Source organism: Muscardinus avellanarius (assembly GCF_963383645.1).
Source record: "Muscardinus avellanarius genome assembly, chromosome: 2".
In the NCBI taxonomy this organism is placed as follows: Eukaryota; Metazoa; Chordata; class Mammalia; order Rodentia; family Gliridae; genus Muscardinus; species Muscardinus avellanarius.
Window position 1 is genome coordinate 14,393,569 of NC_137787.1, and position 12,832 is coordinate 14,406,400.

General features: G+C 38.4%; 1 protein-coding gene across 4 annotated transcripts in view; it reads left to right on the forward strand.

Moving 5' to 3' along the window:
* Nucleotides 1-12,832, forward strand: part of DOCK10 (dedicator of cytokinesis 10) — a gene marked incomplete at both ends in the record, with an annotated part of 282,115 nt that overhangs the window by 103,647 nt on the left and 165,636 nt on the right. Inside the window, one exon of one of the 4 annotated variants that reach the window (XM_080719858.1) lies at nucleotides 838-942. The exons of the other annotated variants lie outside the window; for them this stretch is intronic. Coding sequence (XP_080575984.1) covers nucleotides 838-942 — 105 coding nt within the window. Of the gene's footprint in view, nucleotides 1-837; nucleotides 943-12,832 lie in introns of those variants that run through there. 4 annotated transcript variants of the gene reach the window in all.

The window sequence follows — 12,832 nt, forward strand, 5'->3', positions numbered from 1 at the left end:
TAGAGCCCCTTGAGAAAGAAAAACATAACTACTAAATAAGCAAACTGTATAGTGTCCTTACATGCTAATAAATACTATGGAGAAAAATAAATGGGATAGAGCATGCAGGTCGGCTTGAGGGGAGAGCTGAACTTGTCAATAGCCCCAGAGAAGCTAGTGAAGACCTACTGGTGATGGGCATGAACTACAGGGACCCTTTGTAACCATCTGACATACAGTCTGAGGAGGCTCGTATTCATGTGCATTACTGAAAGTGGTAGTAAAGCATAACTCAGGTAACCAATATAAATAGAATTCTAATATCTTCTTGTTAGACTGACACTGAGCATCCTGGGAGACCACTAATTTAGTCTACACTTGCATAAACAAGGGCTTCAGACAGAATTCTCTGTTCTCAGCTTTGTTACTTCAGAGCTTCCCTTTCTGATCTCGCCATAATTACAAAGTTTGGTTGGCCGTATTCGTGGCACTTAGGAAGCCCTGTAGTAAGTCGCATCTTTGAATCAGTCTTGATTTGGTTCTGTGGGTGATTTTCCATCAACTGGTTTACGTAGCTCTGAGCAATTCTCTTAAACATCCAGAGTATCTGTGTTCCTGAGTTGCTTTAAGGCAGGTGGCTGGGGAGAAGGCATGCAGCAGAACAGCAAGGAGTTATCAGCTCACAGGAAGCGGTGACTTACTGGTTTTCCTTTCCTTTCTGTTATATTAACGTAGCATGAACATTTCCCTTTTTTACCAGACAAGAAAGCTTTGCTCGGCTTGGTGAAGGTTCAGAAAGAAAAGGTCTAAGTACTCGATATTTTCAAAGTATTTTCTGACTTACATTGCGGCAGCACAATGAGCTTCCGTGGAAAGGTTTTCAAACGAGAGCCCAGTGAATTCTGGAAGAAGAGACGGACAGTGAGGAGAATAAATCCAGAAGAGATCCACAGATTTAGCTCTGTATGTATCTGATCATCAACATTTTGCTTTCCATCTTTTCTTTAATACCTTCTTTCTTAAAAAGAGCTAGCTCCAGGAAAGTATTCTAACATGGGCTTACTGGGCAAAGTTCTATGTAAAACAGAATATTGAGTTTGGCTCATGAATATCCTTTCTTTCTTGCAACGTTATTTTTGTTATTTTTAAGTCAAACTATATGTAAGTCTTTAAAATATTGATAGAGGACTTAAATAGAACATGATTATTTGAAATTCATCTAAAGTTATCTGAATGTTATGATACAAATTGTTAATTCTGAAGGAGTTATTCTCTTTATTAAAGAAGAGCCCACAATTTCCTCAGTTAAGACCCCAATTGATGATTTGTATAAAGTTATTTTTTTAATGTTGCTACTTTATTTTTATGACACACCAGTAATTCACTTTAACATTCTTAGCAAGAACAATCCAAAATGTAAAAAAAAAAAGTAAATAGGGCCGGGCATGGTGGCGCACGCTTGTAATCCCCGTGCTTGGGAGGCAGAGACAGGAGGATCGCGCAGGTTCGAAGCCAGCCACGCGCGCTGGCTTAGGAGACCCTGTTTCCAAATAAAAAAGTATAAAAAAATAGGTCTGGGAGTGTAGCCCGGAGGTAGAAGGGTTTCCAGGAACCCCAGTACCACCAAAAAAAAAAAAAAGTAAATAGGTATTTGATCAACAGAGCCAAGCAAACTATAAATGTTGATACATTTAAAATGTTGTTGACAAATAAAATGAGAGCCATGAAAACATGTGAATAGTGCAGAATTCTTGATTTCTGTCTGCAAGAACTATGAGTTAAAGGTCCGTGCAGATGGTTGGAATGTTTGAGGACTTGAATGCAGTGTGACGGCTGGCTACGTGAGCTGACACAGGGCTGTAAGCTGTGTGCTTGGGAGGCTCAATTTGCCCAGTGGATCAAGCTTTCCTTGCCTTCTTTACAGCAGGACTTCTTAACCTCAGCACCATTACCTTTGGGAATCTGAAAATTCTATTTTTTTTTTTCAGAGAATGGTGCATTGTAAGATATCTGGCAATATCCGGTCCTTTATCTGTTAGGTGATGAAGGCAAACCTTCCCCAATTGCAACAAACAAAAATATCTCCAAATGTTATCAGAGGTCCTCTGAGCAGGAGCACTGATTTCCTGGCTCAGAATGAGTGGTATGCAGGGCGCGGAGGCACACACCTGTGATCCCTGTGCTTAGGAGGCTGAGACAGCTTGATCTCTGTCTGAGGACAGCCTCAGCAATGTATCCAGACTCTCAGCAGCCTAGCAAGATCCTATTACAAAACAAAAAATTAAAAAGGGCGGGATATAACTGGAGGTAGAGTGCCCCTGAGTTTAAAAAAAAAAAAATTCACCTTTGTTTTCAGGGTTAAGAAAATCTTTTTATTAATATAAGCATCTGTAATCTAGAAAAAGAAGTGGTTTAAAATTATATAAATATATGTATATGATAATATATAATCACTCATAAGTATACATTATATATAATAATATATAATCACTTATAAATTGTATATAATTTATATCATATGTGGTATATAATGACTATTTTTGAATTATCATTTGTGAATATGAATAATCAAATCAAAGAAAAGTCACTCATCCCTTGATAGGCTAGAACTATGTAAAGTATACTGTCCCTCGGTTAATAGTGGCTTTCTTTATTTGGTGGTTATTTAATACGAGCAGGATTTGTTATCGGTCTGGCTTGTAGGGTTGGTATTGCGTTGCTGTTTGTTGAGATTTGATTTCAGTAGTACCACTGGTGAACACACACAATCAAGCCGCCCACCCCAGAAATGGGAGGCAGCCAGGGTTTTGCACCCAGCATTTCATTGCAGCCAGAATCTGCAGCCTTGGGCCCAACTTTTGTTCTCCACTAAGCAGAAGTAGGAGCCTGGTTGCATCCTCTCAGTCTACTCCCTAAGAGCCTCAGAAGAGTGTCATTGTTTGAAAAATCTGCTTGGCTTGAGATTATTTTTAACCTTTAACCAGTTCAAAAAGCATAATTTCCCTGCTGCATTTCTCTCAATTAGGCAATTTAGAAGTACAATGAGATATGTCACCCTGAGATTTACCTTTTGTGCCTACTAAAAGAGACAATGCACAGGAGAACATGTCTATCTCACGCACACCACACATACAGTATTGGCAAGAGGACAACACCCACCCCCTCGCCATACAATGAAGCTAATCCCTCTATGAATTATCTTAATTGAATTTGAAAGTATTGCTACTGAGAACTATGGGAAAAGCAGCTAGTAAGACTCATGTTTTCCCAAAGCATTTAGTAGTTATCCATTCAAATTTAATTAAGATCATTCATACGGTGACTAGTTTTCTTCTGCTGAAGGCACCGGAGACTTTCCTGCTACAGTGGCCTGCTTTTGGTCTGTCTGAGATAGGCGTATCTGCGTTCACAGGTTGTCTCTTCTGTTGAGAAGAGAATTGTTCAATCCATTCGTAAGTATTATCCTAAGATGTGGTTTTCATTTTGAAAAAGAGAAGTCAAGAAAATGAAACGGATCCTGACAGTGCTAAGATTAAAAACAGATGTCTTGGGGTCCTTCTTTGTGTCTCTTAACCTGCAAACAGGTTACTTAAATCAATCTGATCTTCAGTATTCTTTTCTGTAAAATGTTTATAACACTACCTGTTTTGTTTCAAGGTTTCTCATTAGAAGTAGATTTGATAATAGTTGAAACACTAAAAATTATAGAAGCCAAGTAAAAGAGTTCCATTTCCTAGGGCAAGGAAAACTGGACACAGTTGTAATGAAATTGTCTTTTCAAGGACTGCAACAACTAAAGCTACTAAACTGTAGGTGATACTTTCACTTTGGGAGTATTTTGGCAACAGAGCTTCTCAGTAGACAGAGTGTCTCAGTAGACATGCTGGTGGAACCCATCAAGCTCTACTCCAGGTACCAAGTCTTTCTATGTGCCAATGGGGTTCAGAAATGAACTGCTTCTTCCTCCCCTTAGTTTTAACAGACATCCACACAAAGCCAGATTGAACCAAGCTTTCTAAAACCTAAACTGAGGTCTTTTACATCTTGGGTTAGGTTTATTCCTAGGTATTTTATTGGTTTTGAGGTTATAGTGAATGGAATTGTTGTTTTTGTTTCCTTCATTGTGGATTCGTTGTTGGCATAAAGAAAGGCCACTGATTTCTTTAGGTTGATTTTGTAACCCAAGATGTAAAAGACCTCTACAACAAAAACTATAAAACATTAAAGAAAGAAATAGAAGAAGACCTTGGAAGATGGAAAGATCTCCCGTGCTCATGGATAGGCAGAATAAATATCATCAAAATGGCCATTCTGCCAAAACTGATCTATAGGTTCAATGCAATTCCCATTAAAATACCAGTGACATTCTTCAGAGACCTAGAAAAATCAATCATGAACTTCATATGGAGAAAGAAAAGACCTAGAATAGCCAAAGCAATTCTCAATAACAAGAAACACGCAGGAGGCATTACAATCCCAGACTTCAAACTATACTATAGAGCAATAGTAGTAAAAACAGCATGGTACTGGCACAAAAACAGATATACTGACCAGTGGATTAGAATAGAAGATACAGAAACAAACCCACACATCTTTAGTCAATTAATCTTTGACAAAGGGGCCAAACACATACGCTGGAGAAAAGACAGCCTTTTCAACAAGTGGTGCTGGGAGAACTGGCTAGCCATTTGTAAAAAGATGAATCTAAACCCCTATATCTCACCTAACACAGGAATCAACTCAAGATGGATCAAAGACTTAGAAATTAGACCTGAGACGGTGAAGTTAGTAGAGGAGAACATAGGTTCAACACTACAACATATTGGCACAGGCAGTAACTTTCTCAACAAAACCTCCAAAGCTCAGGAAATTAAAGCAAGAATAAACAAGTGGGATAACATTAAACTAAAAAGTTTCTTCTCATCAAAGGAAACTATCAATAACCTAAAGAGGAAGCCTACAGAATGGGAAAGGATCTTTACCAGCCACCATTCTGATAGGGGGCTAATATCCAGAGTATACAAAGAGCTCAAAAGGCTCTACACCAACAAAACAAACAACCCAATCAAGAAATGGGCAAATGAACTAAATAGACACTTCACAAAAGAAGAGATACAAAGGGCTAATAGATACATGAAAAGATGTTCTTCATCACTGGCCATCAGGGAGATGCAAATCAAAACTACACTGAGATTCCATCTAACCCCAGTGAGAGTAGCAAGCATAAAGAAATCAAACAACAACAAATGCTGGCGAGGATGTGGGGAAAGAGGAACTCTTTTACACTGTTGGTGGGAGTGCAAACTAGTTCAGCCACTATGGAGATCTGTGTGGAGATTCCTAAGAAAGGTGGGAATAGATCCACCATATGATCCAGCTATACCACTCCTGGGTATCTTTCCAAAAGGGTTGAATTCAGAGAAATACAGCAACATATGCATACCTATGTTCATAGCAGCACAATTTGTAATAGCCAAAATATGGATCCAACCCAGATCACCATCAACAGATGAATGGATAGCAAAACTGTGGGAAATACACACAATGGAATTCTATTCAGCCATAAAGAAGAACAAAATTATATCATTTGCAAGAAGATGGAAAGCCCTGGAAAGCATCATGTTAAGTGAGATCAGCCAAGCACAGAAGGAGAAGATACACATGTTTCCTCTAATATGCCCAAACTAGAAAACACAAAGGATACCAGTAGGACCCCAGATATTAGAGGGGAAATACTAGCTAAGTTTTAATGGAAAGATAGGAGAGGAGAAAGGCCGATCTTGATTAAGGAGCATCTTCACCTGAACATGTGTAAAATTATGAATAAGACATGGTTAACCTGGCCAACCATTGGTGGGGGGGGGGAGAAAACGGGGGCGGGGGGAGAGGGCACCAAATATAGTGTAAATGTATACTATTTATGTTCAATAAAAAAAATTGTTAAAAAAATAAATAAATAAATAAATAAATAAATAAAACCTAAACTGATCTCCCTAGGTTGGCTTCCAAGCCCAGTGGGAAGGTGATAGGAGAGAAGCAATCATTTAGTTCTTTTTAACTTTTGAATATTCTCATGTATTGTAATGAAAGGGAAAATAACAATTGTAGGAGCTTATTGTCAAAGGTTATCTATTTCTGTAATGCTCATATGGATTTTGAACTCAAGTAATTTCTGGCTCTCATGCAAAGTTAGAAATCACTTAATTTTCGAGTGATCTAGAATCCTCATCTAGACCTCTGTGACTTTCTAAGAAGCACACAACCCAAATCGCATACTCTTATGATTCAGATTGACAATTTTGTGTATTCTGCTTTTTTCCATGCTATTTGAAATTACATGATTTACTCAGAAAATTTTACTGATTTCAGAAGTTTCCCTTAATCCAGTTTTCAAATGTATTCACTAAGAAATACCTTTACATAATTTAATCCAGTTATCATAGACAACAAATTATTTAGAAGTACAATTGCATTATGAGAAAAGTTCAAAGAAAACAAAACTCACTTGTTAGATCGTGGAGTAGAAGCACTTCCCTTAGTCTGTGAAGCTTGTGTGTTATTCTATAGTTGATGGTTTTCTTTTTAACTGCCTCTTTATTTTTATTATTTGTTCTGAAAATTATCTAACGGATCTCTGGTATAAGAAGTCAGTAAAAGTATAATTTTCTTCCTAAACTTTGTGTTCTAATTAGGAATAATAAATACATGACTAAGTTGTTTACATCAGGTATCTACATAGTCAGAAAAGAAGTTCTGAACTTTTAAAAATAAGTGTTATTTTTGTTCACAAGTTATTATTGGTTTATGGATCATTAACCAGGACTTCAAAGTATTTGGAAAAGTTCGGATGTGCCTGAAAACGTCTTCACTTTTACTAGTAACTTCTTAGTGCTGTAATAGGAATCAGAAAACTATAGACAGAAGATCTAATCCAAATGGCTTCAGCACATCTCCTACACGAATCATTGTGTACTGTTTTGTGTTATTGTCTTTCAAGTCAGTTTCTTTATCTTTTACTCTTCTATGTTAATATGAGCAGCCTGCCTCTCTGGTCCAATGTGCTTCCTTACTGTTACTCTTTGCTGTATACAAACATCAGAGGTTACCTATATGGGCCATCGTCTAATGCACTAGTTAGAGGCAGGAAGCACAGGATAGGCTTCCAGAAACCAAGGTGCTGGTTTCAGAAATATGAAGTGAAACTGCATGAGGCAGTTGAAACACAAGGCTTAGCTAGAATGAAATGTATAAACAGGCTGAAAAACAAAGAAACAGGAATAATCACAGAAATGGAGACGTGTTCATTGCAGCTTGCTCCAACCTAAGAATCTAGGTGAATACATATCAGAAGAGTCTGGGTGTGGGTTGCAAGAGGAGGGAGCTAGCTCAAGCCAGGCTGCTGCAGAGGAGCTGCCTGCCAGATGAACTTGGGCCAGGTGCCTGCAGTCCAACCACGAGTGGCCTTACTTTCTCCAGACTGACTGTGAGGAGAAAGAAGAGTCACAACCAACCTGGAGAGCGCCACCTCTCTGAGTCAGAGAAGGGGTGTCACAATGAACAGGGGGCAATATCACAATCCAGCCCAACAACTCTTCTTAATTCCCAAGGCCAGTAGGGGTGCACAACTTAATGATTTAGAACATGATCAGCAACGAAGTTCAGTGCGGATGCTGACACAGCATTATAAGCATTCCTTATGAGATCTTTCTTTCCCTCTTTCCCTCTTTCTTTCTCTCTTTCTTTCTTTCTTTCTTTCTTTCTTTCTTTCTTTCTTTCTGAAGTACTGGGCATGGAACCCAGGGGCATTCTACCTCTGAGCTACACCCCCAGCCCTATTTTGTAATTTTTATTTTGAAATAAGGTCTCGCTGAGGTGCAAGTAGCTGAGGCTGGCTGCGAACCATGATCCTCCTGTCTTAGCCTCTCAAATGCTGGGATTACAAGTGAGCCCCACCACACCTGGCATAGGTTTCCTAATCTACCTTCTTACTTCCTTTTCTTCATCTTTCATACCTTCCCATAATATCTTTTGTCTTCTGTCCCTGCCATTTTCTCCTAGTAATTTCATGATAGCCCCTAGTCTGGCAATGTTACTCACTGTGATACTCACAAAGAGAGCAGGAATACTGCCCCAAACTAGCTTTATTCCAGAATCTTTCCAAAAGGGTGGGTAAAAGCTGTTCTGTTTTTTGTTCCTGCAAGGCCAGGTTCTTTGCTGGCAGGGTGGAGTGGACCAGAGGCCTCAGGATAAGGCTGGGTTAAAATGCCAATTGCTCCACCAGCTTTCTGGCCAAGTTGCTCAAATCCTCAGAATCCAAGTTACCTCATTTACTTTAAAAAAAAAAAAAAAAAAAAAAAAGAAGGCCGGGCGTGGTGGCGCACGCTTGTAATCCCCACGCTTGGGAGGCGGAGACAGGAGGATCGCGCTGGTTCGGAGCCAGCCCTGCTGGCTTAAGAGACTCTGTTTCCACATAAAAATGTTAAAAAATAGGTCTGGGAGTGTAGCCCGTGGGAGTGTATACCGGAGGTAGAAGGGCTTCCAGGAACCCCAGTACCACCAAAAAAAAAAAGAAAAAGCAATGTCAAATCTTCAAAGGATTAATGTGGGATCAATAAGAGAAGATATCATGATCATAATAGTGGTAGTAGGAAAATATTACCAGCATTTTTGAAGTAAATTATTTTAAGTGGTAGAGTCTATTGCTGCTACTATTATTAAAATTTTTGGTGTGGCTTTGTTATTTCTATAAGAAAATATGTATGAATAGTTTGGGTGTGGCAGTGGGGATTAAATCCAGGAGCATTCTATCTCCAAGCCCTATTCTTTTTAGTAAATTTTTATTGGTGCATTGTAGTCATACATCTTAATGGGATAAAACAACTTGTGGTGATATCCATGCACACATCTCCCAATTCGCTCTTACCCATTCCCCATCCCATTCCTTTCCCCTCCCTCCTTCCCGTGCTTGGTTTGGTGATTTACTTCGATGTGTTTGATTAAGTACATCATATGCTTTAGAAAGTTTCCCTCCTCCCCCCTCCCATCCCCTCAGATAGGTCTCCAAAATCAAATGCAAAAGCTAGGGAGACCTCAACCTGTGAGCTTCCTGTCCCAGCCTCCAAGTACTGAGGTTACAGGCATGTGACACCATGCCCAGCTTTAGAAATTATTTTAATATAACAAATTCAGAAAATGGGACTCTTGAGATGAAAATGGCAGAATGGAGGAAAGTCATATAGCACTAGAAGTGGCTGAGAGCTGCTGCACCTGTTATGTACTGCATGGCTTGACCAGAACTTCAAACAGGAAGAGGCATCTTCTATGAAAAGCAAAACTACAGTTAAAAGTTAGAGACTGAGGCTTTGTGTATCATCTTGGAAAGCAAAAACATCACCGGATCCCTCCATTCCCAGATATGTTACAGAACAAGATAATATTGGGACGCATTAGTAATACATGAGTTTATTAAATCTTCTCTTCAAAGACAAGAGTCATTGACTGTAAGAGGTCCTTTAAGACCGTTTTTTAAAACTGTTTATTGGTGCATTGTAGTCATACATCTTAATGGAGTACAAGATAGTGGACGCATACCTGCCCACATCATCCTATTAGCCCTTACCCAATTCCCACCCCATTCCCTTCCTCTCCCTCCTTTTCATGTTTGACATTGACATGTTTCTTAATATACATCATGAACATTAAAGAATTTCCCTCTTCCCCACTTTAATCCCCTTTGATCACCTTATTTTCTCATCTATAGTATCCCCTTTATCTAGAGTTCCTCCTACGACCCATTTTCTCCCTAGATTTCGCATATCTCACTTAGCATAATGTTCTGCAGTTCCATCCATTTCCCTGTAAACAATGTAATTATATTTTTTGTTTTGGCTGAGTAAAATTCCATTGTGTACATATCCCACAGTTTTGTAATCCATTCATCTGTTGATGGACGTCTTGGCTGGTTCCATAGCAATTATAAGTTGTATAGCTATGAATATAGATATGCATTCATTAGTTTGGTAGTTTGGTTTCCATTACTTTGGGTAGATATTCGGAAGTGGTATTGCTTGGTCATATAGTAAGTTCATTCCCATTCTTCTGAGGAACCTCCATACTGTTTCCCAAAGTGATTGCAATAATTTGCAGTCCCACTAACAATGTAGTAGAATTCCCACTTCTCCACATTCTCACCAGAATTTGTTATTGTTTGTATTTTGAATGATTGTCATTCTAGTTGGAGTTAGGTGAAATCTCAGCATGGTTTTGATTTGCATCCTTCTGATTACTAATGATGTTGAGCATTTTTTCATACATTTATTGGCCATTTGAATTTCTTCTTTCATGAAGTGTCTATTTAGTTCCCTTTCCCATTTTTTGATTGGGTTATTTGTTTTCTTAGCACTGAGATTCTTGAGTTCTCTGTATAGTCTAGATATTAGACCTCTCTTGGAGGAGTAAGTAGCAAAAATCTTCTCCCATTCTGTTGGCTTTAAGTTGAGGTTCTTGATAGTTTCCTTTCCTGTACAGAAGCTCTTCAGTTCAGTGCAATTCCATGTATTGATTCACCTTTTAGTTTCTTGAGCCTTTGGGGTCTTGTTTAGAAAGTTTTTGCTTGTGCCTATTTGTTGTAGTGTTGGACCTATGTCCTCTTCAGGGAGCCTCAAGGCCTCTGATCTAATTTCCAAGTCTTTGATCCATCTTGAATTGACTCTTCTGCAGGGTGAAAAAGTGGGGTTTATTTCCATTTTTCTGCATATGGTTAACCAGTTTTGCCAACACCATTCGTTGAACAGGCTATCTTTTTTCCAGTGCATGTTTTTGGCCCCTTTGTCAAAAATCCATTGGCTGTATGTGTGCAGATTTGTTTCTGAGTCTTCTATTTTGCTCCTTGGTCTATTTATCTGTTTCTTTGCCAGTACGGTGTGGTTTTATTACTGTGGCATTGTAATATAGTTTAAAAGCAGGTACTGTGATTCTTCATGCATGGTATTTGTTGTTAAGAACGACTTTGGCTATTCTGGGTATTTTATTGTTCCAAATGAATTTAAAAGACTGATTTTTCTATGTCTATAAGGACTTACCTTGGTAATTTAATGGATACTGTGTTGAATCTGTAGATCACTTTTGGAAGTATAGCCATTTTGATATTTATTCTGCCTATCCATGAACATGGAATATATTTCCATCTTCTAAGGTCTAATTCTATTTCTTTTTTCAATGTTTTATTACTATTTTTGTAGAGGTCTTTTACCATCTTGGTTAAGTTTACTCCTAAGTATTTTATTTTTTTGTGGGACATCCTGAGTGGAAATGTTTTCTGGATATATTTTTCAGTGAATTTATGGTTGGTATACAGAAAAGCTTTTGATTTTTTAAGATTGATTTTGTTTCTAGACATTATGCTGAATTTGTTGATCAGTTCTATAAGGCTTTTGGTTGAGTTTGTTGGGTCTTCTAAGTATAGTATCATGTTGTCTGCAAATAGTGAAAGTTTGAGTTCTTCTTTTCCTATTTGTACTCCTTTGATTTCCTTTTCTTATTGCTCTGGCTAGAGTCTCAAGTACTATATTGGAGAAAAGTGGTGATAATGGACATCCTTTTCTTGTTCCTGTTTTGAGGGGGAATTCTCAGAATTTTTCCCCATTTAATATGTTGGCTGTGGGCCTATTTGTCTTAATGATGCTGAGGTATATTCCTTCTATTCTGATTCTCTGCAGTGCTTTTAGCATAAATCAATGTTGGATTTTGTCAGATGCTTTTTCAGCATCTATTGAAATTATCATGTGATTTTTGTCTTTGGTTCTGTTTACGTGATGAATTATACAGATTGATTTTCTTATGTTGAACCTGCCTTTCATCCCTGGGATTACCCCTATCTGGTCATAATGTATAATTTTCTTAATGTGTTTTTTTTTTTTTTTTTTTGGTGGTACTGGGGTTCCTGGAAGCCCTCCTTCCTCCGGGCTACACTCCCAGACCTATTTTATATTTTTGAAACAGGGTCTCTTACGCCAGCGCGGCTGGCTTCGAACCTGCGCGATCCTCCTGTCTCCGCCTCCCAAGCGCGGGGATTACAAGCGTGCGCCACCACGCCCGGCTTAATGTGGTTTTGTTTTGTTTTGTTTTTGGTGGTACTGGGGTTCCTGGAAGCCCTTCTACCTCCGGACTACACTCCCAGACCTATTTTTTATATTTTTTTATTTGGAAACAGGGTCTCTTAAGCCAGCGCAGCTGGTTTTGAACCTGCAAGATCCTCCGGTCTCCACCTCCCAAGTGCGGGGATTGCAAGCGTGCACCACACACTCAGCTTGATGTGTTTTTGAATGTGTGTTTGCTAGTATTTTGTTTAGCAGTGTTGAATCCAAGTTCATCAAAGATACAGGACTGTAGTTTTCTTTTCTTAAGCTGTCTTTATTTGGTTTTTGTATTAATGTGATGTTGGCTTCATAGAATGTATTTGGGAGAGTCCTGTTTCTTTCTATTTCACAAAATATATTGAGTACTGGATTAGATCTTCTATGAAGGTTTTATAAAATTCACTTGAGAAACCATCCAGTTCTGGGCTTTTCTATGATGGTAGGCTCTTTATTGCTATTTCAATGTCTTTGATTGCTATTGGTCTATTTAAAATTTCTATATTCCCTTGACTCAGTTTAGGAGGATTGGATTTTTGTAGAAAGTTGTCAATTTCTTCTGGATTTTCCATTTTGTTGGAGTATAGTTTTTAAAGTAGTTTCTGATAATCCTCTAGATTTCTATACTCTCAGTAGTAATAGCTCCTTTTTCATCTCTTATCTTCATAATTTGGGTTGATTCCCCCCTCCCTATTGTTTTGTTAAGTGAGTAGTCATTT